General features: G+C 36.2%; 12 protein-coding genes across 12 annotated transcripts; 6 read left to right on the plus strand and 6 right to left on the minus strand. All coding sequences in view use genetic code 12, as the record gives it.

Annotated features, from left to right (window-relative positions):
- Positions 1-2165: 2165 nt before the first annotated feature.
- GDS1 (Gds1p) lies at positions 2166-3773 on the plus strand (the record flags this gene model as incomplete). Its single annotated transcript, XM_007375180.1, has 2 exons — positions 2166-3014; positions 3090-3773. The coding sequence occupies 2 exons, from the start codon at positions 2166-2168 to the stop codon at positions 3771-3773; spliced, it is 1533 nt and encodes a 510-aa protein (XP_007375242.1).
- Positions 3774-4145: 372 nt separating this feature from the next.
- Positions 4146-6023, minus strand: ETF1 (putative electron-transferring-flavoprotein dehydrogenase; the record flags this gene model as incomplete). Its single annotated transcript, XM_007375181.1, has 2 exons — positions 4146-5896; positions 5921-6023. The coding sequence occupies 2 exons, from the start codon at positions 6021-6023 to the stop codon at positions 4146-4148; spliced, it is 1854 nt and encodes a 617-aa protein (XP_007375243.1).
- Positions 6024-6570: 547 nt separating this feature from the next.
- Positions 6571-8997, minus strand: CDC24 (Rho family guanine nucleotide exchange factor; the record flags this gene model as incomplete). Its single annotated transcript, XM_007375182.1, has 1 exon — positions 6571-8997. The coding sequence occupies one exon, from the start codon at positions 8995-8997 to the stop codon at positions 6571-6573; it is 2427 nt and encodes an 808-aa protein (XP_007375244.1).
- Positions 8998-10337: 1340 nt separating this feature from the next.
- On the minus strand, positions 10338-11348 carry SPAPADRAFT_139540 (uncharacterized protein; the record flags this gene model as incomplete). The annotated part of the gene is made up of 1 exon (XM_007375183.1): positions 10338-11348. The coding sequence occupies one exon, from the start codon at positions 11346-11348 to the stop codon at positions 10338-10340; it is 1011 nt and encodes a 336-aa protein (XP_007375245.1).
- Positions 11349-11495: 147 nt separating this feature from the next.
- Positions 11496-13763, minus strand: SPAPADRAFT_61085 (mitochondrial 54S ribosomal protein mL46; the record flags this gene model as incomplete). Its single annotated transcript, XM_007375184.1, has 1 exon — positions 11496-13763. One exon carries the CDS (start codon positions 13732-13734, stop codon positions 12895-12897), a length of 840 nt encoding a protein of 279 aa, XP_007375246.1.
- On the plus strand, positions 11551-12783 carry ERV46 (Erv46p; the record flags this gene model as incomplete). Its single annotated transcript, XM_007375185.1, has 1 exon — positions 11551-12783. One exon carries the CDS (start codon positions 11551-11553, stop codon positions 12781-12783), a length of 1233 nt encoding a protein of 410 aa, XP_007375247.1.
- Positions 13764-14583: 820 nt separating the features above from the next.
- SPAPADRAFT_61087 (Nrd1 complex RNA-binding subunit) lies at positions 14584-16497 on the plus strand (the record flags this gene model as incomplete). The annotated part of the gene is made up of 1 exon (XM_007375186.1): positions 14584-16497. One exon carries the CDS (start codon positions 15214-15216, stop codon positions 16450-16452), a length of 1239 nt encoding a protein of 412 aa, XP_007375248.1.
- Positions 16498-16582: 85 nt separating this feature from the next.
- On the plus strand, positions 16583-17752 carry SPAPADRAFT_66652 (uncharacterized protein; the record flags this gene model as incomplete). The annotated part of the gene is made up of 1 exon (XM_007375187.1): positions 16583-17752. One exon carries the CDS (start codon positions 16625-16627, stop codon positions 17687-17689), a length of 1065 nt encoding a protein of 354 aa, XP_007375249.1.
- A 710-nt stretch (positions 17753-18462) lies between these two features.
- SPAPADRAFT_152259 (Rab GTPase-activating protein) lies at positions 18463-22359 on the minus strand (the record flags this gene model as incomplete). Its single annotated transcript, XM_007375188.1, has 1 exon — positions 18463-22359. The coding sequence occupies one exon, from the start codon at positions 22166-22168 to the stop codon at positions 20357-20359; it is 1812 nt and encodes a 603-aa protein (XP_007375250.1).
- On the plus strand, positions 18543-20336 carry FOL1 (trifunctional dihydropteroate synthetase/dihydrohydroxymethylpterin pyrophosphokinase/dihydroneopterin aldolase; the record flags this gene model as incomplete). The annotated part of the gene is made up of 1 exon (XM_007375189.1): positions 18543-20336. A coding segment is annotated over one exon (1794 nt), but the record flags the coding sequence as incomplete, so codon positions are not given.
- A 313-nt stretch (positions 22360-22672) lies between the features above and the next one.
- On the plus strand, positions 22673-24307 carry RIM21 (Rim21p; the record flags this gene model as incomplete). Its single annotated transcript, XM_007375190.1, has 1 exon — positions 22673-24307. The coding sequence occupies one exon, from the start codon at positions 22673-22675 to the stop codon at positions 24305-24307; it is 1635 nt and encodes a 544-aa protein (XP_007375252.1).
- Positions 24308-24332: 25 nt separating this feature from the next.
- On the minus strand, positions 24333-26060 carry SPAPADRAFT_138481 (bifunctional DRAP deaminase/tRNA pseudouridine synthase; the record flags this gene model as incomplete). The annotated part of the gene is made up of 1 exon (XM_007375191.1): positions 24333-26060. One exon carries the CDS (start codon positions 26058-26060, stop codon positions 24333-24335), a length of 1728 nt encoding a protein of 575 aa, XP_007375253.1.
- Between the last annotated feature and the right edge of the window lie 91 nt (positions 26061-26151).

Genomic DNA, 26151 nt, shown 5'->3' on the forward strand with positions numbered 1-26151 from the left:
CCCACTGTGGAGTCTCAATAGCCTTCTCGCCAATCATAGTTCATCGATAACTAAATCAAACTACTCCACCATTGTTAGCCCCCTTTGAAAACCCTGGATATATTTTATTTTTCCGGGTTAAAGATAAGCGGAAAAAAAAAGAGAACGTGTAAATTGGATGCAAAAAAAAATAAAAATAACAACAATTAAAACGCAAGGGTTGCAACCCTAACCCTGGTCATGTGATTTGTAGGTTTTAGTTATAAAATTTAGCCTACGTTATCATACTGATTTAATTAATAAAAGAATTATCTTCTAAACATTGTGCCGTACGTGATTGAATTAATTGATATATTCGAACATCCCAAGGCATCATCCTTAGTAGATGTTAATTTGTTCGTTTTATTGTGTAAAAGTGGGGCTATTAGTAATTTAATTTTTCTATCCCAAGATAAGAAGGGGAAGGTGAAAATTTTCACGTCACGGCAATTATTTTTTTTCCAGGTAATTGCCGGTGCGGTTGCTTTTGCCCCATATCGGAATATTCAAATTTACGCAGTGGGTAAGAAAATACAAGTCTGGCCAAATATGCGGAAAAAAAAATAGAATATCACAAAATCATCAATTAACTTAACTAAGAAATATCTGAGATATTTCCTGAACTATTCCAACCGAACTTTTATTCATTACCCAGTTTAATCTATCCTAATATAGTTAAAAATTAGAGAGATTAACCAAAGAGAAATACTTTGAGGAAAAAAAAAAGCAGTCACTAGATACGTATGCATGATGAGATATGTCTTATGCCTGCATATAAATCACGTGTCTGTTTTCTTTTCTTTTCTTTCTTTCACGTTCTATGGCTAAACAAAATTAATTAAAAATAAATTAAGAATTTTCCCACACAATTTTTGATTAGATTAAAAATAATCCCACACATTTTTTCAGATGTTTATATTTTTTCATTAGCACTCCTATTCAATTTTTTTTTTTAATTTCTTCTCTTCTCTTCCTCTTTACTATATCTACCCCCCTAAAAGTCTTTTTGACTGTCGAAAGATACTCCAGAATATTCATCAAACAATTGAATATAAACTTGTTTAACTGATATTCATCTGTCTGTTACTCAAATTTGCTAGAAAAAGTACGATATTTTCCATCATGAAAAAGTAGTTAAAAGTACATTTTGAATACCATACACGAGGGCTATGAAAAATCTTACAAACAATCTTGAAGATGGGATGGCAGATGGAACTATTCCAACCTTGAAGAGATAGAGTGTATTCTACTGGCTGTTGCAACACAACACACCCTCGTTATGCTTCAAAGCGTTTACTTTTATTACTAACTATTATCATTTTTTTACAATTGATTTTTGATATTAATACAATTTTGCATTTAGAGTCATTCCTGTATATAAAGGATTTACCAGAAGTTTTTAATTTTTTTTTTTTGCTTTCTTGTGGGTTGCACCTTAGTAAAAATTTCATAAAGAAGAAATAAAAAAAGAAATCAAACAACAATAGGATCCTTGGCTATAACCAAACGTTTGTAATACACCCAAAAAAGTTTCTGCAACCATCTCATCCGGAAACTTATTTGAAAGATACACTTCATTCATTACAAGACACCAGCTAAAGGTTTAATTATCATTTGGCTGACCCTCATACACAACCAGCACTCTTTTTAAGATTTGACAACCACCACTATTCGCACTCCCATTTAACCAACCCTTTATCCATTCCAAGCTTGTTAAATCTTCATTTGGTGCTTGTATTTTTTTTCATATTCATACGTTTATTTGGCAATTTGTTAGTTTTATATGAACAGATCATACTAAACCAGAGAAACCATCATTTATATTTACGACTTAATTATTACGAATTCACGGGTTTTTTTGTATATTTTTGTTTTGTCATAATTGTTTGTTTAACGAAAGAAGGATCAACTGTTTTTTTTATTGCTACTGTTTAACTGATCCATTTTTATATTAGTGTGTTTTTTATTTTTGGTTTTACATTTTTGTTGATTTTAGAAAGGTAACGTTATTCAAGGTTTTAACTAATACTTGAATAGAAAAAACTAGAACCAAACACTTTTACTTATAACTTGTTCAAATTGTCTTATTAACTACATTACTCACTCGGAAAAAAAAACATCCACAGCTATATATATATATACCCAATATGGCATTAACTGACAAAAGACCAATTGCTTTACCAGTTACTACTACGCACAGTTCTCCTTCGTTCAACCCTGCTAGTTTAAACATTGTTGAATCAAGAAAGAACAGTATTGCTGCTCATTTATCAAAGAATCCTTTACCTGATGTTTTAGAACACGATAACGAGGCTGCTGGTGATGCTGATCTCGAGGAAGAAGATGAATTATTGTCTCCGCAACCGCACTCCCAAGATGAAGACTCGCCCAGTCCTCCGAGAAGTGTTTCTCCAGATTCTTTAATGAATGATAATGATAGCGCCAAGGAAACCGGTTCTTCTCGCGAAACAACCCCTCCAACAACTACATCTACTCCGCCTTCATCTCAAAATGACTCAGATGCACCACCAGAAAAGATTAAAAAGCCTAAAAATACTTCTCGTGCTCCGATTGCCACTGGTGTATCCACAAACATTCCGGTTACTGGTGAAAAACCAAAGCCTGAACAAACCAATGATCCTTCCTTAGAGGATGATGTATTATATGCTATCTTCATCATCTTGTATGAAAAGGATCCTGAAGGTGCTGGTATGACTGTCAAACAAATTTGTGATATTTTGATTGAGCAACATCCAGATATGGCTAACTTGTCTACTAAAACTTCTAATTTAGTCAGTGCTAAATTGAATGCTTATGTTAAACGTGTTGAAAAAGGTGATACAAGTTTAAAGTATGCGTTATCAAGAGATTGGGCAGATGCATCTCCAAAGAGAATGGTTTATGTTTACCGTGGTATTTTAGCTGATGACTTCCATATTCATGCCAAAAAGTTAATGGAAGAACAAAAGCTTAAACAACAACAAGAAAATGCTGCTGTCGAAGAATCAAAATCAACTTCTCCAGAATCAGAGTCTCCTAAATCTGGTGGTTCTAAATATAAGTTGAACAAGGCTGAATTAAAAAATGATGATGATGACGATGCTTTTGAAGTTGGTAAACAAGCCTTGGCCAAACCAAGAAGACAAACTATGTTTGATTTAGGTGTAACCAAGAATACATTCTTGGACAGTCCTATTGAAAAATGTAATTTGTTTGTTCCTTATTCGTCTGCTCCAGTTGCTGCATCCTTGGCAGAACTTAGTATTACTTTCAAGAATGAAGAAGAAGATGATGATGAAGAAGACGATAATAAGGAAACTTCTGATCTTGAATTGGACTTTGAAGTTTTTGCAGATACTGATGAAGAAGAAGATGATAATTTGATTGAAACTTTACACAAGAGTGGTAAACGTTCTAAATCGATGTCTTACTTGTCGTTCACTCACAAAGCCAACAACAACAGTAATGCCAATAAGAAAACCAAAATTTTAACCGCTGCAGCTGCTGCCCCAAGAGCTTCTAGAGCTCCAAGCTCTCATAGTGCAAACGCTGCTGCCGCTGCTGCTGCTTTACACGCTGCCGCCTTACAAGCAATTTCTAACCCATCTTCAACAGCTGGTTCTCTTGATAAAGGTTCAGAAGGGTATTCAGCCAACAAGAAATGGTTGAATGTTATTAGATCAGGGTTTATGACTCAAGATATTGCTACACCTGAAGATATTAGTTTATCAGATCTAGACAAATTTTTCTCATAGAGAAATTATTTAAAAAATAAAAAGAGGGTGATGAACAAAGAAAAAGAACTAATGAACAATGAAGTTAAAAGAATATGTTTTTAATGACGTTTATGTCTTATGAAAATGAGAGTTCTACGTTTCCCTTATGTGTACTTTACCAGGATTTCCGTATGAAAGTTTTTTATATGTTTTTTTTTATTGCTAACATTTTCATACGCAACAATTTTTTATATTACTTTCTATTATTGGGGGTTTAATTCATTACAACTATACAATATATTTATATATTATATAAACATTTTATAAACTTAAAAAAAATATTATACATCATTCGGCTATTAACTAAAATGTTTATTATTAAAAGTTTATCATATCTATACTAAGAAATGTCTAAGACATGTAGTACTTTGGTCCATCCCCACCTTCAGGAACTTCCCAGTCGATATCTTGAGTAGGCACTTTAATGTCACATGTCTTACAATGAATACAATTCTGACTATTGATTTGGAATTTAACTCCTAATGGTTCGTTTGCGTCTTCAATATATTCATAAACCCCAGCAGGACAAAATCTTTGCTCCACACCCTTATATTTTGGCCATGAAATTTCGGCATGTTTACGTTCATCTTGATTTGGAATTTTCAAATGACATGGTTCATCTTCATCATGGCTAGTACCAGTTCTTGAAACTGAAGTCAAAATATCAAAAGTTAATACCCCATCTGGTTTAGGATAATCTATAGGTTTAAATTTACTTGCATCTTGAGTCATGGATGAATCAGTATGTTTATGTTTCAAAGTCCATGGCTCGTAACCTTTAGTAATCAAGGTTGTTAATCCTGAATGTGTTAACCCTCCTAGTATTCTCAAAGGAGTATTGAATGAAGGGCGAACGTTTCTAACCGCGTATAGTTCCTTATAGGCCCACGATTGCTTAAATGATTCTTCATAAGAGCTCAAGTCAAGAGCCTTGTATTCATCGTCAAAAGTGTCTTCGTCAACTGGTTCGAATTCTTGTTCTTGGTAAATCTTAAATATTTCTTCAGCAGCAACAATACCACTTTTAACGGCAGTATGGGTTCCTTTAATTTTAGGAACATTAACAAACCCGGCCGAACATCCAACAAGTAACCCACCTGGGAAATGTAACTGAGGAATAGATTGATATCCACCCTCATTCAAGGCTCTAGCAGCATATGAAATACATTTACCTCCTTCCAAAACTTTACTGTAATATGGATGTAATTTTAACTTTTGGAATTCTTGATAAGGAGAAACATATGGATTAGCATAGTCTAAACCAATAACTAAACCCACAGCAACTAACCCATCTCCAAAATGGTATTGGAACCCTCCTCCATATTCTTGAAATGAAAGTGGGTAACCCATAGTATGGGCTACAAATCCAGGTTTGAAATTTTCCGGTTTTACTTCCCAGACTTCCTTAATTCCTAATCCATAAGTTTGGGGCAAGCAATCTTTACGTAAATCAAATTTAGAAATCGCCTTTTTAGTTAAAGATCCATGACATCCTTCGGCCAACACTGTAACTCGAGCAAGGAATTCCATACCTCTTTCAAATGAATCCTTGGGTGTTCCATCTTTGGCAATACCCATATCCTGAGTAGCTACCCCTTTAATGGCATCACCCAGCTCATTATAGATTAATTCACTGACAGAAATACCAGGATATAATTCAACTCCAAGTTCTTCAGCTTGTTCAGAAAGATATTTGACAACATTATTCAAACTAACCACAAAATTCTTGCCATGGTTTGCCAATGCAGGTACTTCAGGCAAGGGGAATGTATGTTTTTCAGTTAAATATTTCATACCATCTTTGGTGACTTTAGTTACAATGTCCTTAGGTAACGGAATTCCACCTGATTCTTCAACTAAATCTTGTGCATCAGGAAATAATTCTAAAAATGCACCAGGTTCAAGAATGGCCCCACTAACAGTGTGACCACCAAAATCACCTGCTTTTTCAAGAACAACAACACGTAATTCACCACTACCTTTTTCATTATCCAATTGTTTCAACTTTATTGCAGTTGCAAGCCCTGCAGGTCCACCACCAACTATACAGACGTCAACATGATCACTTGGTCTTTCTTGATTAAGAATTTCCAATTGCTCCGCTGTTAGGAATTTAGGTAATGTACTTGTGAATGATCTGGTTGGAAATCTCCATGGAGTTCTTAATGCACTATACGACGACCTTCCAAGAAGTCTTGTTGATCTGATTAGAATTGCCCTTGATGCCATATTCTTCTGTGAACTGATATAACTAGAAATTCTCTTGAAATAAGGTAAGCAACAACTAGGGGAGGGTTGAAAAAAAAAGCACCACCACACCTTCATTATATGATGCGCTTTGGAAGGTGATAAAAAAATTGTTAGTCACCTCCTGCATATACGGTGACTCTGACCAAATGACTTATTTTTCACTGACGAATGAAATTAGTGCAATTTATCATCTGGTGACATCAGTTTTATTGCAAACACACTGAAACATCTGATTATGTCAAGGGTGATAGACTAATTGAATACCTTTAATATGAAAATAACCTTGCTTTGATAAATAAAAAAACCATGTAGTGAATACTTCTGGCCGGTGCAATTTGCAGCCGCTTTCTTATCGCTTTCTGACTCGGTCGCATTATTACTGCAACACTTACAATGAAGAGTGGCTTCTTCATTCATACAAATTTTTATATATTGCTAAAACAATACCTCTAAAAACTCCAAATATAAAACCATTCTATATCTTAGAAACATCAATAATTACATAAAATAATATAAAAAAAAAAGATCATGATACCCAAATAGTTAATTCGTATGTATTTCCATTGTCATTCATTTCATCCAACATATCAATTGCAAGAGTCCAATCATCGTTTGTGTCCATAACCACGAAATCTCCATCTTCATCCTTATACTTCAACTTATTGACCAAGATATCATCACTAACTGCCTTACTAGCGACAATTTTACTCAGAATCTTCAGGTATAATTCATGGAATTGAATCAGTGATGGTACAGACAATGGTTCAGGAATCTCAATACTATTATAAACCATCTTGATAGTAATTTCAAATACCGAAGGCATTGTATCTGACGTAGGTGATGTGGCAGTTGTGGTGTTATTTGAAGTTGAGGTGTTTGATACAGCAGAAAATCTCGAATTCAATTCTGAAGATTTTCTCATATTTCTCATCATACTATAGGTTGAAGAGGAGGAATGGTGACGATGATATAAAGATCCACTGGAAGACCTTGAATCATTGATATACCCAATACCATTTGGAGAGCCGCCAGTATATTCGTAAATTGAAGAATCTTCACTAGCAAGTTGTGACTCGTGTAATCTCCTTTGCACTTGCTCGTTGATTTCATTGGTTTTAAGTCCGCGTAAACATGATTCCCATTGATTTCTGAATTCTTCCGAAGGATACCTCAACGTGAAAGATCCACTTTCTTTCTTGCCAGACCAAGATATTACTAAGGAATATCCTTGATTGTTAGGGGCACTGATATTATAGATCTCGGAAATGTATACTCTTCCTCTTAATTCCAATGGAGAATCATCCTTGACTGAATTCAATGATTCAAGTAAATTCAAACTTGAGCTAGTGGCACTAGAAGTTGATTTCTTTCTCAGACCAAACTTGTTCTTTTTCTCCTTCTCGCCATTCAATTTATCTACTTCAACAAAGAAGAAAATTATTCTTTCAAATAAATAAGCCACATATTCACGTTCAAGTTCACCGTCCTTAACCCCGACTTTACCATAATGTAACAATTCACCTTGATCCGATAACTTGAATCCACGCCAATTACTAACACGTTCGATTAATTTATGAGTATATTCTACATTTTCTGCTCTTCTTTGTGCTTCATTCACTTGGTTGGCAACTTCCTTCATGGCATTCATAGCCACTAATAGTTCATTATATGAAGCTGTATGATTATTTTCCAGATCTTGTGATTCAGGTGAATTCTTGATCAACTCCTTAAGTAAAAGGGGATATTTACAGAGTCTTTGAATTGGCTTAAGGATATATGATTGTAATTCAAATCCAGGGTCTAATAAGCTTGAAGATTTTTTCAAGTTTACTGCTTCTTTAGATATTAAATCAATAGCTGTCAATTGCCCGATTGACCAAGGTTCGTAAGCTTTGAAAGGTCCAAGTGAAGCGTGAATGAAAACGGATCCAATTCTTTGGTATTTAATAGGAACATTAATATTACATTCTATCCCATTAAGGAATCGACGTTGGAAATCAATGATTTCATTTAAATTTGGAAATAAATTATTGATTTGTTCTGACGATAACAACTCTGCATCTTGTAAATCTTTACGGTACTTGACCAATAGTTCCAAATCTTGGACATATTTCCGTTCTGTATCCACCAATTCTCGGAACACCTTTGATCTTTCGGCAGTTATCATAACATCAACATTAATATCATTAGCATAGTCAGAATTATCGTTCAAATCAGTTTTAGATGTAGCATTGGAGCTGGAAAGTCCATAGTCGTATAATAATTTATTAACCACATTTATAATCTTGATTAAATCTTCTGTATTATCGGAAAAGACATCAGAAATAGTAATCATATCCTCATCATCAAAGTTAAGATGGGATTTCACGGCTGATAAGAAATCATACACCGATTTCTTACAAATTCTCAAGTCGTCACTACTAATCACGGGTATTTGATAATCCTTAATAGTATGGTTGAAAATTAGACACAAGGGGGCACCTTGTTGAAACAATTTCCATAAATGGGTAGCGGGATCAACACTGATATTGGCGGGAAGGACACCTGCGGTGAATGTGAATAAATGGTTATTCAATCGAGAGCCAGAACCATCGGAGTGGTATGATCCTTTGCTTGAAAAAGATTGCATTGATTGCCGATTACTCTTGATATTATTCAGGGCTGAATTAGCACCATTAAACGATTCTTGTGATAACGCAAGCGCCTGTTGTTCAGCTAACTCTTCAGCTTGTGAGAATGCTTGCAGAAGGTATGGTTCCATTCCATCGATCTTTTTCAATCTTCGTTTCAACGACTCGCATTGGTAATAAAGATGATCCTTGCCTGAAGACTGTTTATTAAAGTTATTATTTAATGGGGCCAGGTTTATTCTTGTGATGGAGGCCGACGACGAGTTGTGAGATAAGTTGGAGCTTGTAGAAAGCGACCGGAAGGCGTGTGGTAGTTGATCCATTGAGGATGACATATTGGTAGTTAAGTTGAATGTTGTTGACGACGACCGCAAGTGTTGATAGTTTTTTTTTGACAACACTAGCAAAAATACAAGGAAAAGAATAATTATAATAATATTACACCAGGGTGAACTGAAAAGTGTAAGCTAAATTTAATACACTGGATTCTAATGGATTATAAAGCCACAAGGATATGCGGAGGTGTGTATGTGCGTATGTACGTAATTAAAACCTTTTAGTCAGAAATGTTTTGGCTGTCTAATTTGTTGTTCTGTATTTTCTGTTTTTCTTTTTTTTTTTTGGCGGTAAGTTCAAAAAAAGGCTCTAAAAAGCAAAAAAAAGTTTGAAAATTAAAAAGGGCAAATGTTTGACTTAAATTGAAACCAGAAACCTCCCTAAAAAGAACGCAAAAGTTTTTTTTGTGCTCCCAGAACATAACCCTTATCGTCTTACATATAAGGATTTAGACAGCTCTATGTTACTTGCTAGTACAGTTTACAGAGAAAAATTTTCACAAAATTAGAGCTTATGATTTCAGTTTTCTAAATTTTAGTTACGTGTATTTCTCACTAACTACCAAAAATATTGCACTATTCCTAGCCCTTTCGCTGACAATGTAAAAAAATAAAAAGTTTAAAAAAAAAAAATACAAAAAAAACATAACAAAGCAAATGGTAACAAAAAATTTCATAGGGGATTGGAAATTTCATTGTCTTTGCTTTTTGTCGATATACACGACCATAGTACATACTTAGACGAGGGTAAGTGCCGAGTTTTAATACATATCCTTATGTGCATATCGTATTTCTTGGAAATTATCGAGGCGTTCAAGCAAGAATGCAGCAAGTAACGACTGTCATTTAATTGAATCTGGAAGACAGGATTTGGAATTGAAAGTTATTCAAAAGCCTAAATTCCGTTTTTTACTTAACTAAGGTACGCGAAAATTCCAGTTTGCGACGCGTAAATTCTTTGTTCAATTTAATTACTGAGTTTGGAAATTTTTCTCCTATTTAACAATCAAAAAATTTGACATCCAGTGAAATGGGTTATTTTGCGACGTATTGTAGATTGATAACGTTGAGAGGCTAGTTCGCTATGAGCTGGGAAACAACAAGTTGCAAGTTGACATACGGATTGTGACGTTACTTTTCTTGTTCTTTTTATACTAGCATGCAAACTATCTATTAACAAAGATACATGGATAGATGGTCTATTGTCGGGGTTGTCAAGTGGCATACAGTAATTCTTTTGTCTCGTACCAAATTTGCAGAATTTTTATGCAAAATTGTCGGTAAAATATATTGTCTCTATAACTTGCATACATATTGTTTATACATCTTTACTTTAGTTTTCTTCCTCCCCCTATTCTATCGGACTTCTTCATGTAAACCAATGTCGTACCGAGATCACTACTGTATGCAAACGCAGTTTTATTTGGAAACCAACAAACCTTAGAAAATGTAGTCTGCCCCGACATACTGTTTGGTATTTCATATACGAGTTCTCCACTGTCCGACTCGTATACCATAGAATTAGACCCACTATCATAGGACACTGCCACATATGCACCATCTCTGCTGCTGTCAATATGTGCCACCGACTCGTCAATAGAGGTCAATACCTTTTCGTTAAGCATAGTTGAACAATCCCAGATACTAACTACTCCTTCGCTTGCTCCAACGGCAATGTAGTTTCCTCGCGGCAGAATAGATACGGTTGTAGCCGAAGATCGATGCCCAGTCAACGTAGTTCTCAATTTAGATTCGGTGCCATCTTCACTCACTTCATACACAGGCAAGGTTCCATCATGCAATGCGCATATAAAAAACTTGTGTTTAGAATTAAACCATCTAAGATCGTATACATATTCCAGCACTTGAAACTCATTCACCAATTTATAGTTTTGTCCGGCTGAATACACATACACATTAGATTCGCGATCAACAGCAAGTAACAATTCCCCGTCATAAGAATAACGGACCAATTTTAAAGAAGCACCGGCAGCAATTTTAATTGTTCGCTCTAAAGTACCAGTATTTCCTCGCCATATTTTTATACACTCATCACGACCCACAGTTGCAAACGTATATTCAGTTTTTGGGTCCCAACTTATACATTCAACCGATCTATTATGTGCATCTTCTATGATTATCGGATCCAATAATCTGTCACTGGTACATTTCCATATTCGAATAGATTTATCAGTTCGAGATGCAACCAATCGAGTTCCACACTCGTTTATACTAATTTCAATTATTTCCGTTGATGACGATGTATATCCTGAAAGTGGCTTGTCCTTAACTGGGACAGATATAAATCGTTTGAAAAAGTCTTTATTTGATGTACTCATTTCAATTGTCTATTCGTATACTGTCTTTTGGTTACCTTGCCAGCAGTTATGTTTTGTTTTCTCTCTCTTCCCGTCCCGGAACCTAATTAATAAAAAAAAAAATTCGGACTCCACCCAGTACTAACAGTGCCACGTCGAAGTTTAGAAAAAAAGTAGTTAGCCAATTTTACAACCAGATCTTGCTACAAGAGTACAACTGAAAATGGCCACTGCTTCTAGACCAAGGTTGCTATCACTCGACGCCTTTGCCAAGACGGTCGATGATGCAAGAATAAGGACCACGTCAGGTGGGATTATCACCTTGCTTTGTGTGTTAATCACCTTAGTCTTAATTAGAAACGAATACATTGATTATACGACCGTGATAACTCGTCCTGAACTCGTGGTTGATCGTGATATCAACAAGCAGTTAGTCATCAATCTTGATATTTCATTTATCAACCTTCCTTGTGACATGGCTCTGATTGATTTATTAGACGAAACTGGGGATATGCAGTTGAATATTATCAATGCTGGTTTCCAAAAGCTTAGATTAATTAAAGACAAAGGTAATATTGTTCGTGAGATTTCAGACGACACCCCTGCTTTGAATTTGGATAGACCATTAAGTGAAGTTGTAAAGGGTTTACCAGAGGGTGGCGATCCTAAGACTTGTGGATCTTGTTATGGTGCTCTTCCTCAAGAGAAGCACCAATACTGTTGTAATGATTGTTATAGTGTCAAGAGAGCCTATGCCGAAAGAAGATGGTCTTTTTTTGACGGTGAAAATATTGAGCAATGTGAAAAAGAAGGTTATGTTAAACGATTACGTCAGAGAATTAACGATAACGAAGGTTGTAGAATCAAAGGTTCAGCGAAAATTAATCGTGTTTCCGGTACTATGGATTTTGCACCAGGTGCTTCTTTCACAAGTGATGGAAGACATGTTCATGATGTTTCATTATATGGCAAGTATCAAGATAAATTCAACTTTGACCATATTATAAATCACTTGTCATTCGGATCAAATGACGCCAGAGAAGAGATCCTTAATTCGGTTCATCCTTTGGATGGTTACCAATTCATGCTTCATAAGAAGCACCATGTTGCTTCATACTATTTGAAAGTTGTTGCTACTAGATTTGAATCTTTAGACCAATCCAAGAGATTGGATACCAATCAATTCTCGGTAATTACTCATGATAGACCATTAACTGGAGGCAAGGATGAAGACCACGAACACACCTTACATGCTAGAGGTGGAATCCCTGGAGTTGAATTCCACTTTGATATCTCACCATTGAAAATAATCAACAAAGAGCAATACGCAAAGACTTGGTCAGGATTTGTTTTGGGGGTTATCAGTTCCATTGCTGGTGTTCTTATGGTTGGTACTCTTATAGACAGGTCAGTCTATGCGACCCAACAAGCAATAAGAGGTAAAAAGGATATATAAACGCCGAGATAACCAAATTAAAAAAAAAGCATAGAGATATTAAATAGTTATCATTTCAATTTTTGTATTAAATATATATATATATACAGAAGATGTCTCTATTTACAAGACCTAGACGTTATTAAGTAAGTGGCTAACATCTTGGTAGTACTCGGCTGGTAAAACATCTTTCAATTCTTCTTTACTCAACCAATTGAATTCGGCAACTGACTCTTGTGGTTCAAAAATACCGGATAATATATGCGATTTAATGAAATATTCTTTCTTATTTTCTTGCAAGTTATTGAATACATGACATGGAGTATTTGAAACATTGAAATAGTTGATTTTTTCACCTCCAATCTTGTATAACCCTTCTTCAGCAACGACATGCAATCCAGAAACTTCTTCAGCATTGGTTGGAACGTTGAAGTTCGGGAATTTCCAAGTATTGCTTCCCTTTTCCTTGATAATCAAGTATAAAGTACGACTTAACTTTCTTTCTAAACTAGCGAGGTCCTTCTTCAAATCTGCTTCTGTTATACGAGAATTTGGAACAATCTTACGAGCCAAATCATCAGTTTCACTAGCAGCATTAGTTTCTCCCTTTTTATCTTCATAACTCTTTGGGACTGAAATGGTTTGCTTGAATCTACGATCTCTGTTGTGTCTCAATTCAGGTCTACCTCTTGGGAATTCTATATTTGGATTGTCCGGGGTAGCTGGTTTATTCAATTTACGGTATTTTTGCTCGGCAACAGTACCTGGCTTGAAGAAGAACCAACTTGGGAAGGTCCACATTAATCTTCTCCATAATTCATTTTGGTATTTGTAAAATTGTTTCTCGAAGCTTGATGGTTCTTGAGTTATAATTGGATTTCTAGACAATAATAATGTCAGGGAAATAACTGGTTGCACTTGTGTGGAATATGCCCTGGCTATAGACGCCCTTGTAACCCAAACACTCCTCATTGTAATGCTGAATATCTATATCTATTATTGATCTTTCAATGCTCTTAAGAAAATTTAACGATTTGCTGAAAGCACAGTCAAAATTTTTCAAAAATATAGTTTACTCGTTATCTGAGTAAATTTCAGCACGCAAAGTCAAGATCCGGGTAACCAAACTGTTTTTTTTTGTGAGCATTCCTTCAAAACTTTATTCGCTGGTGATTATAAAAAGCTGGCGCAAATCCTCCCAAAAAAAAATTCGACATTCACACCACTTTTGTTTATCTACATCTAACTACAATATATAGGTAATTCAGACAGAGATTAATTAATCAAAAGCTATCTCAACCAAACTATTTTCCACATATATTTTATCTTCATATTTCTTATTTTTGTGTATTTGAAGTATTCCAGTACAGGTAAGGAAGTATCACAGACAAGAGTGGCGAAAAAGTTTAGAAAGTTCAGATTATCAACAAAATTGGAAAAAAAATTATCAGAGTAGATTAACTCAGTAAGCTTTTGTTTAGAATCGTAACATCATTAGCATTTTCTAAGTGTCAACAATCAACAAACCTTACCCACATCCCTACTACTTACACCATCGCTCATTCATTTGTTAAAAAAAAAGAGTAGGTTTCTATTTCGTATTGTACTTAATTCTTTGTAATAGTAATTTGGAAGTATTTTTTTTAAAACAGGAAGAAGATGTCCGGAATTGAAGAATTTGAATCGATTTTGAAAGAATTGCCAACCTTGAAAGCACCAGGGGTTTCTGGATCTAGAATCAAGAAGTTGACAGATATTGCCTTCAAAGAAATTGCCCAAGAGTCTAAATTAATAACAGTTTTGTATTCTAATTGTAAGGCGGCTCCTTCAACTCACAAATTAGGTACATTATATGTGGTTGACTCAATTGTGAGAGGATTCTTGGAAGAAGCCAGAAAGGAAAATCAAGAAATTAGTTCTCTGGCACCAGAAGGCACCTTCGGATCGGCAGTTTTCAAGATTAGTGAATTAATTGAATCATTAGTTGATGATGCATTAGAATTGCTGATTAGTTCATCTCAAAATATCAAAATCAGTAAGTTGGTAGATATTTGGGAAAGAGGCAGTACATTTTCTCCTGATATTATCAAGAGAATTAGAGATAAGCATTTTGCATCTACTACCCCACCAGGTACACCTCCAAGACGGAAAGTTGAACCAGTGAAACCAGCAGACGATGGTGCTGCCAAAGACTCTACTAGTATTTTACTGGCTCTTGCATCATTAGCAAAATCTAATTCTGCATCTAACACGCCACAAAGTCAAAATACTGCCTTGAATAATGATGCTAGTAATATCTTGTCCCAATTATCTGCTCTTAGTGGTCCACCAGCAAGTTCTACTGTTTCATCAGCAGCCCCACCTAATCTTCCTCAGCCTCCTGTCAACTACCAACAAAGACCACCTCATAGTGCACCACCAACTGCTAATAACGAACAAGTGATTTTCAACATGTTGCAACAAATGCAAAATGGTGGTCAAGCTCCTCCTCCACAACCACAAATCAATGATTATAGCACTGGAAGACGTAGCCGTGATACTCATGATAATAACGGTCATGGTGGTAGAAGAAACAGATCAAGATCTCCAAACCGTGGTCCTGCTTCAAATCAATACCAAAGAACAAGATCTCCTCCTCGATCTCAACCTTATGGAAACCCACATTTACCTCCAAATCCACATTTGCCTCCAAACCCACTTCAACAAATTCAACAACATAGACAACAACAGCAACAACAGCATCATCAGCAACAACAACATCAACCACCACCACCACAACAACAACAACAACAGCAACACCAAGCTCCTCAGCCACAAAATGGTGGGGAATTGAATATTCCAGGCTCTCAACATTATCGCCCAAGAAATGTCGGCTTTGACCCAACATTACCACAAGGTTCGCTCAAAGTATTGTCAAGAACCTTGTTTATTGGTGGTGTTCCAAGAAATATGGATGAACGTGCTTTGGCAGATGCTTTAAGACCTTTTGCTGAAGTTCAATCCGTTATTTTAAACAGTGAAAGAAAACACGCATTTATTAAGGTTTATTCTAGAAGAGAAGCTGAACAAGTTATAACCTCCTTTAACAAGGACAATTCATTGCCATTGAGAACTAGATGGGGTGTTGGTTTTGGACCAAGAGATTGTTGTAACTATCAACATGGTATTTCCATCATTCCAATCCAAAGATTAACAGAAGCTGATAAATCATGGGTTGTTCAAGCTCAATGGGGTGGAACTGGTGGTCAGCCAATGCTGAGTGGTATGGTTATCGATGAACCTGATATTGAAATTGGTTCTGGTATTTCTTCCAAAGCCATGTCCAAGAAAATGCCAACCAATTCAGCCAGAAATGGACCTAAGTCTAACAGACCTGGTGAACCGGATGAGGAATATGTCAAGACTACTTTGCTCCCACAAGACAATATCCAAATGTCTCATGGTGCTCAACCAGATTTCAGCATTTATCAACAATCATCTGTCAATCCATTGCAAGGATTATTTGGTAATTCATCTCCTCAACCTCAACAACCTAATTTACCTGCCTATCCACAAACTGGTGGCATGCAAGCTCCACCTCCAGGATTTAATGATTTTATGATGCAACAACAGCAACAAGGTGGTAATCCAAACCTTGCTGCTTTAGCACAATTGTTGCAACAGCAACAACAACAGCAACAACATCGTTGATTTCAATATATAGTTTAATATAGTTCAAACATTTTGCAATTTCGTACCTTAAAGTTTCTACCTTTTGCAATCACAACAAAATTTTTTTTTTTTCTATCTCTAGTTTTTACTCACACGCGTTGTTTACTTTGGCAACCGTAACATCATCTCACTGCAAAGGCCCCAGGTCAACATGTCTTACAATTCCAAAAAGTCATTCGGCAGTTTGGATCGTTCTACTAGTAAGAAAAAGGCAAACCCAATTTTTGCTCCAACTTCAAAGGAGCCCTATTCTCCTTCTAAAAGATCAGCTGAAGATCGCCCGGTTTACAAGAAACATAAAAAGAGGAAAGCTTATATTCACCAATCTGAACCACCTAGTAACCAAGCTAGTCTGGAAAATGTATTAGAGAGCTCAATTTCGAAGTCTATTGGAAATTTGTATCCCGCAGCTGGTGATAGTAGTGACGATGAGGGGTTGATAGATATTGAAAAGCTAGTTTCAACGTCTCCCCAACCAACAAGCAAATCTGAAGATGATCCTGTATCCATTGAAACCTTCAATGAAACAAGTGATGAAGAGAATAATAGTGACAAAGTCAAGTCAAGCGCGGAATCTGAAAAGGAGGACAACAATGCATCTATTCTACAACTGTTATCGAAAAGAAGTCAGTCTAATATCGATACGGTCAAAGAAAAATATAAAGATATGGATATACCTAGTTCAATACTGTCAAGAAAGAAACTTATAGAGCGGGCGGAAAAACACATTGATATAATCCCTAAGATCCTTAGAGGGAAACTTCCGCCGTCATTCTATTACGATCTAGCAAAGAAGCAGAGAGATAAGTCAATCCATGAAACAATGGGTGGTACTGAGAAATTTCAAATTAACTGGGAACTGTTTTATGGAGGCTACTACGGACTAAAAAGACAATCAATAATTGGAACTTTAATCAGCAACCGATTTCAACAAGAATTGAAAAGATCTGCAAATACCAATAGGACAGTTTCCTATTGGACTATACCTCGATTTTGTACATATGTTCTCGCCAACGAAATCTTAATTCGTATGGTTATGGAAGACATGAAGTGCGATTTTGAGAAGGCAGAGGAAATTATAAGTGCAACTACTGATTATGGAATAGTAGTTGCTGATTCCATGGAAGTTGAGTTTGACTTGGACGATAGCGACGAGTCCTCTCTGGATCAAGAATCTGAAATGAAAGATTCACTTCTTGCACAAATTCTTGGTTAGTGAAAAGTGTGTATTTATTTTATAGAATTGATAGATCGGCAATAAAGTTTCTGTCCCCCCTCCCCCCGGATATACCTTTCAAAAAAAAGAAAAACTGCGCATCTTCATGCAAAAAATTCAGACAACCAATTGTTAACCAAACGCTGGCCGTAAGTACTACCGTTGCGTTTGTAAGAGAAGTCCCCCCACTTTGAAATTGACAATTTCACGTTTACTTTTATCCAAGCTCAAGTCGGTGACATCTAATCTCCCGATCTTGTCACCAAAGCGAACATTTCATACAATGTATACTGATATTGTTTTTGCTAAGGATATTGCTGCAACTGCAATCACAGGGAAAGATGCCTGGAATAGACCCACCCCACAACCTATAACCATCTCAATTGCATTAAAAACTGATTTCCATCAAGCTTCACTTACTGATAATTTGAAATATTCATTGAATTATGCAGTCATAACCAGAAATATTACTGAGTTTATGAAGGCCAACGAGCACAAGAATTTCAAGTCATTGGGAAGTATAGGGGAGGCAGTTGGTGAAATTACTCTTGACAGAAAGAAAGGTGGTGGTCTGAGTGTTGAGATTGTTATTAGAAGTAACAAATCCGAAATCAGAGCTGACAGCGTTGAATATTATCTCAAGAGAAATACTTTGGGGTTGGATAATGGATTAGATGTCTTCAAGGTTAACAAATTAAGACTATTGACTATTGTTGGTGTATTTACTTTTGAAAGATTACAGAAACAGATTGTTGATATTGACTTGGAATTCCAACTTAAAGACAATTCCAACCTTTTTTTTCATGAGATTATCAATGATGTTGTCGTGTTTGTTGAATCTTCCAACTTTAAGACGGTTGAAGCATTGGTATCCAATATTGGTCAATTAATATTCCAAAATTATGATGCAGGTATCGAATCAGTATTTGTAAAGGTTACTAAGCCGAATGCATTTAGTCACATTGAAGGTGTCGGTGTATCTTCATATATGAACCAGAAAACATTCAAAGACGCACAGCCGCTTGTTTTAACCCAAGCCCCTAGTTCAGCTTTTAATATGCCAGTAGAAGAAGTTACCGCCTCCACATATGAAGGAGACCATATTGCATTTATTGCTTTTGGGTCAAATACAGGGAATCAAGTTGAAAACATTCAAAGGGCGTTGACTCTCTTGCAACAATACAATATCCAAGTTGAATCAACATCATCTTTGTATATCTCGAAACCAATGTATTATCTCGACCAGCCTGATTTCTACAATGGTGTGGTTAAAGTATCATTCAAAGATTTAGCACCTCACAAATTGTTAGCTATTCTTAAGGAAATCGAATATAAACATATCAACAGAGTAAAGGAATTTGACAATGGACCTAGAGAGATAGATTTAGATATTGTCCTTTATGATGATATTCTGTTGAATACTCCTGATTTGATAGTACCTCACAAATCAATGTTGGAGAGAACATTTGTTTTACAACCATTATGTGAATTATTGCCGCCTGATCAAATACACCCAATTAGTGCCGAACCATTCCATAATCATTTACAACAACTTTTTGCTAATGCTCCTGCCGAATCATTACAGGAATCATCGCAATTGCTTCAATTCATACCTATTCCAAGGCTCGAGGCTCGTAACAATCCCCTCAAGTTCGACCAAGTATACAATAAGCATCCTACTTTAATCATGGGGATTTTAAACATGACTCCTGATTCATTCAGTGACGGAGGAAAGAATTTTGATAAATCCCTTGCTGAAGTAGTCAGAAGTGCTGAAAAGTTGGTTGAGGATGGAGCTGACATCATTGACATTGGTGGGGTATCTACCCGTCCAGGAAGCATAGAACCAAGTGAAGAGGAGGAAGTCAAGAGAGTTCTTCCTATTGTTAAGGCTATCCGTTCAAGCCAGAATAAAAAATTGGCTAATGTTTTAATTTCCATTGACACTTATAGATCAAAAGTTGCTGAAGAGTGCCTTATCGCTGGGGCTGATATTATCAATGATATTTCCATGGGCAAATATGACGAGAAAATCTTTGATGTGGTTGCCAAGTATGGATGTCCTTATATTATGAACCATACTAGAGGTACTCCTGAAACCATGTCAAAATTAACAAAGTACGAGTCCAACACCAATGATGATATCATAGAGTATGTCATTGATCCAACCCAAGGTCATCAAGAACTTTCATTACCTCCAAATATTAAGAATTTATTGAATGGAGTTTCCCGTGAATTGGCTCATCAAATGTTTAAGGCTTTTGAACGTGGGGTTAGAAAGTGGCAAATTATTGTTGATCCCGGTGTTGGTTTTGCCAAGAATGTTCAACAGAATCTTGCCTTGGTTAAACATGCTTCATTCTTCAAGAAATACTCAATTCAAATCAACGAAAGAGATGATTTGGTTGTTAAACACAAATATTTGAGTTTCAATGGTATGTCTGTGTTGGTAGGAACTTCAAGAAAGAGATTCTTGGGAACTATCACCAAACAACCAACTCCAACTGAAAGGGTTTTCAGTACCGGTGCTACTGTAACGTCATGTATTGAACAAAATACCGACATTATAAGAGTTCATGATGTTAAAGCCATGAAAGATGTTGTAATTACCAGTGATGCCGTTTACAGGGACATATTTGAAGACTAATAGTGTATAACTGTGTATTTTTATGTACTTGATCTACTTGAATTCCTTTTCGCGAATGTCTTTTTCATCTTGTTACTTATGCTTCTATTCCAAACCACTCCACCCATTATTGGTCTATGAAAACCATAAACGTCATGTATATCATTATTCCCATCCAATTGTCCATCTGAAGAATTCATTAAAGTGTAACGTTCCTCACTTGTCATCTTCGTGCTAAGTCTCCTTTTGTAATTCATCATTTCTCTTTGTTTCGAAACAAACTCTCTACATTTGTTGATCTCGTCTTGTGAAAGTGAACCAAACCCATATCCACCAATTTTCTTGAAACATAAATCAACCAAATTACTACAATCAAGAATTTTTTTGGGAAAGTTTTGAACAAATTGAAAGAGTTCAATTTGATCTGCTTCTCCACCTGGTGAATGTTTGGCACCATCAAATTCAGGATTATCTAAACATAATTTCAATATTGTTAAGGAAAAACGGAACACGGTCTTGGAACCTTCACACCAAAGTATATCCCAAATTCTCAACGTTGTTTCTGTTGGCATAATCCCGACAAAGAGTGACATAAACCACGAGGAGGTAACTAACGTAACTGGTGGTAATTTGGACAAGATCTGATCGTCTGATAACCTTTCACCTTCAAAAGTAGTTCCTAAAATAGACCACAATTGAGGGATATATTCCTTTACACACAACATCAACACTCCCTGATCTGTGTGAACACCTTCCAAATCAGCAGAATGTACTTTGGGGATTATGCGTTCGGTCAAGATTACCAACATCCAAAAGGCTCGTTCTTCTTCCATAAATAACAATAAAAGACCAGCTAGGAAGTTCAATGATTGACAATAACCTATTTGAGGTTGGTAATGGGCAAATGCAATTAATACACGACGAAGTGATTTAATTAACGGCGTCTCTTTTGAGTGGAGTGGAACAGTTAGCGTGTTTCCATTAGCATCAATTGATTCATTAAAATAAATATTATCCGGGAATGTTCTATGCAAATCTCTCTCTATAACTTCAGTATCTTTATTATGAATATTCTTGGTATTTTCCACAATCTGATGGTATACGCCAGCATTGCGGTTTAACTTATCGTATCCACCAGCATAGAAAAACCAAGCATTACCTCTCCATTCTGGAGGTATCCCTTTACGTATCATCTTCTTAACTTTATCTGATTTAGGTGGAAATCTTGTTGGAACAGGATCATCTTCTTGAATTGGTAAACCATGACTTTTCATAAGGAGTTCCCATTTCTTCTTGCGACGATATGAGTACTCGGAGTATTCTTTAAACCAATCATTGTACTCTTCCAATGTGAATCCATGATGTGTAGAAGATTTCCTAAAACCATATCTGTCAAATGGAGAATTTAGTATCTTGGTCTCGTTACCCATAGATGTAGGGATAACATATTGTTGTCGGATTTCTAGACGATCTTCATCATCATCATCTTCATCATGCTGAGGCGGTTGAGGCGTAGGCGTGTCCCTTATCTGAGTAATTGTTTGCTGCAGTACATTATGATCGGTAGAGATCTCACCAAATGAGAACTCATCAAGGCTTTGTAGCATCTGGTAATCCAATTGTTCATCCGATGTGCTCCCATGGTCATTAGAATCAGGACCCGTGGGGGAACTGGCGGCTTCTTCTCCATACATGTCAATCAAGGAGAAGTTTCTTGAGTATGATGAGTCATTCCTTTGGTGCGAATTGGCAGCATTGTCAGATTTGTTGTATTCATTGGGATCTAGAAGCATTGAGCTCTTTTTGGGTGTTATTGGTGCCTCCTCTGAATTGGTCGATTGCGTTGTGGCCATATCTAAATTGTTGGATTGCTCAGTGTTGCCAAATAGACTTTAATAGTAAACAAAACTTTCCGGTTATTTTTTTGTTTTTTTGCCTACCTGCCTAGCTTTTGTTGGGATGTTTCAAATAGTTTCACCTGCTATCGCTCGCTGCTGCTTCCAACCTACTGATGTTTCAAGTAGGTTACAAGGAAAGACTGAGATCGGCAACTGAATTTCACGTTAATTGGGATCGTAGGCAGTTGTCGTTAGCAGAATTTCTTTTTGTGGAAGTATATCACAATGGCAATATACAGGAATCCAAGGCACTAAAAAAAAAAAAAAGGAACTACGTAAGAATGTTTGAGATGATATGCAGGAAAGAGTAATACCCAGATCAAGAAATCTTTCTTGCTAATTTTTATATGACCAGAACACCTTACCACATACAAAATCAAACATAACTCACATGGGTAAAAAGTGACAAAATAGATTTTATAAAATCAACGGCATTTATATTAAAACGGCGTAACCAAGATGTATTGGAGACAAAATTGGCGACAAGAGCCATATGATTCTTGTAGGGATATGTTCTTACCAGAGGGAATGTTAGTCTCCAATAATTATGATAACCCAGTACATTATATTCAAAATGCGATTTATCGACAATTTTGCTATTTGGGCTCAACTCCCATGATGAATACAAATACAGGAATGGTTATAGAAAAATTCTCCGAGCCACTACCATTAGTACGAGAGTCATGGAATGAATTTACTCAGCATAGTTTAAGAGGCCACTTTTCCTACAGTGTTGTACCGATAGTGTATGCCATATCTGTTCTGGCTGTAATAATATGGTTTCTTACAATCTTTGTGTTTACCAACTACAGTATCAAACCATCGATGCTATTAAAAGCATCAAGTCTACTATCATCAGTTTACATTCTCGTAGTTATTGTCAAATCTATTGTGATTTTGCATAACCAACAACGAAATGCATTCCTTCATGGTGCCAAACTATTAACCGAACTCAACACCAACAAGGCAATAAATATCATAGACGTTATTATTATACTTTTACTTCAAATCAATCAAGTGCAGGTCATTATGAGATTCTTTCTGAGGCAAAGTGATAAGAGATTGACCTTTTACGTTGGTGTCATTGCATCAATAACTTCTCAAACCATTTGGGGAGTATCGATATTTCACAGGTTCAGGCTGGATGATGAAGCAGGTGATATTCTTCCGGCATTTATTTATTTGGTTAGAATCGCCATGGGGCTATGTTATGCTGCCATTATTACTGTATTCTTTGCCACCAAGTATAAATTTATTATTGCAAATAAAAGTATTTGGTTGTTGACCTTGTTAACTGTGATTTTAATTTACAGTCCTGTTGCATTCTTCATTACTGATGTGTCCAATGCCTTTATTTATGAATTATCAGATATATTCTCTGTGGTTACATATATGATCTGTGTGGTTATACCCTGGGAATGGTGTAATAAGTTTAATTTACTTATGAAAATGAAAGAAAAAGAAGGTGTTCTTGGCCGACGGTTTTACGAAGATGAAGTATACGAGTTAGACAGGTTTGAGTTGTTTGTTGAAGAGTTGGTACATGACTCTGATGACGACAATGGAGGAGAGGGCCAACAAACGTTTATTAGTGCTGAAACGGAAAGTCGACAAGCCAGTTCTTCACGGCCACTATTAAACCAAAGTGTTCAACCTTCGCCTCAAAAGAGTGGAGGGGATGTGGCCGTAACTGAAGCTAATGATGAAAGTACGAAATCTGCAAAGGTGATCCTGGCTCTTCAGAAATCAAAGAATATCTTTTTAACATTTACAGATAGTATAATTGCTGCTGGTTTTGCAATTCCTAGATCTGTGAGTGTTTCCACACAGACGATAGCTGCGCGAATTCGTGATGGTGAAATAGTTCCTCAATTGAAAGAACCAGTTTTTAACTCGAGATCGATATCAGGAGTACTTGAATCAAGCTCGAGAGTAACAGCAGCAGCAGCAGCAGCAGCAGCAGCACCTGTACCCCAGCCTAGTAGTTCTGAAGATGTAAGCCCGTTACAGCATACAACTACTAGAAACAGGAGAAATGTTTATGTATACACTAGAAAAGAAGTCGTTTTAGATCAAGATGATTATGACGAATAGATTATATAGATTATGCAATTAGTTATTAATGTACTATTTTTTCGTGTCCTTTCTTTGCAATTTCAAGACATTCCTCCTCATACCCTGGAATATGTACATATTCAACATTGTTCTCTCTTAACTTATTAACTGAAGTATTGTTCTTGACAAAGGTATCTGGTTCAACGACACCAACAAAACATGTCTTTATGTTTGTTTCTAATATCCTATCTACACAAGGCAAGTTACCGCTCAATCGTAACGAACAGGGTTCCATGGTCGTATAAATCTCAGTTCCAATAGGGACTTCTCTAGATCCAGTCTTGGTAAAGTACTTTTCCAATGCACATTGTTCGGCATGGGTATTTCCTTCTAATTCTCTAGAATGTCCAGTAGATATAATCTCACCATTGTTTACCAACACAGCTCCGACATTAAATTGGGTTTGAGTTTCGCCACATTTATTAGCTTCTTCAATGGCCTGTCTCATGAATTTTCTCAGAGATTGCAATGCCCATTCAGGATACTCGGTCTTATAAGACCAAGATTTATCAGCTGCTTCGTAGCGGTAGGCATGCAACCATAAATCCAAGTCGTTTGGTCCAGGATCAGAATAAATTGGTAAACCAGATATAGGACATACTTGGTCGGTTATAATCTCACCATCTTCTTCTGGATGGAACCAACTAGAACTTCCTCGGTCTTTACCTATTCTATCTAGGTTTTCCATAACTTGCTTAAAATCGGCTTCACCATTCTTTCCCATGTTGGGCCCCCATACAAATTGGTTTGAATACATTGGATCATTAGCAATTGGATATCCAATATATTGCAAATGCACTCGAATCTGGTGAGATCTTCCGGTTAATGGGTGACATTTCACAATAGAAGTATTGGTCTCTGGATCGTATGAAACTCTTCTGAACTCAGTACTGGACTCCTTTCCATTTTCTTCATCAACCACGTTTAATCCAAGTTTTGGTGATAATGTACTAAGAGGTTTATCCACGACAATTTCTTCATTGGGAGGGAATTTTCCTACCACCCTGGCAATATATTCCTTATTGACACTCCGTTCCCTTATTTGTTTTACAAACCTATCTGTTGACTTTGATGATTTTCCCAAGAACATTAGTCCGGAAGTAAGTCTATCCAATCTATTACAAGGGTGCACAATTCTTCCAAATTCATGTTGGAAAATCTTGGTCACGGTATTATATCTATATCTTCCAACTGGATGTACAGGCATTCCTGAAGGTTTATCAATAGCAATTATATCATCATCCTCATATACTATCTTAATAGGTCTTGAAGTAACTGGAGGTTCCCGTTTATAACTCCTATGACTGATGAGATCACCATTTCTAATAATAGTTTCAAGGTTTGCTGGTTTTTGATTGAGTGTAACATGTCCTTCACCAATTGCTTTTTTGTATGCTTCAGGAGACTTGTCTCTAAATTCATCTATGAAAACGTCAATCAATTTGCGATCTCTCCATCTCATTTTACAATAAGTCAAGTATGTAAAATAGTATGGGTTCACTCGACGTAATCTTCCATCAATAATATAACTAGCTCCTTCAGATTCCTCTTCTTCTATGGTCTTGGACGGCACAATACTCTTGTCGGCGGCACTTTCTCCACCCATTTGTTCATAGGCAGTCAATCTAGATTTTACAATGTCCTGAGCCTTCATTTTGAATCCATACACATCTCGAGACACATCGGCTGCGCCAGGAGAATGTAATCTCTTTTTTCCTCTTGATGCATCCATTATTATGGATTTTAATGGTGTGCGTCGCAAACTAGTTCTATAGAACATACACTTAGTAGTCTACAACCTTTAAATATTTGCTCTTCAAAGA

Source organism: Spathaspora passalidarum (assembly GCF_000223485.1).
Source record: "Spathaspora passalidarum NRRL Y-27907 unplaced genomic scaffold SPAPAscaffold_4, whole genome shotgun sequence".
Taxonomy (NCBI): Eukaryota; Fungi; Ascomycota; class Pichiomycetes; order Serinales; family Debaryomycetaceae; genus Spathaspora; species Spathaspora passalidarum.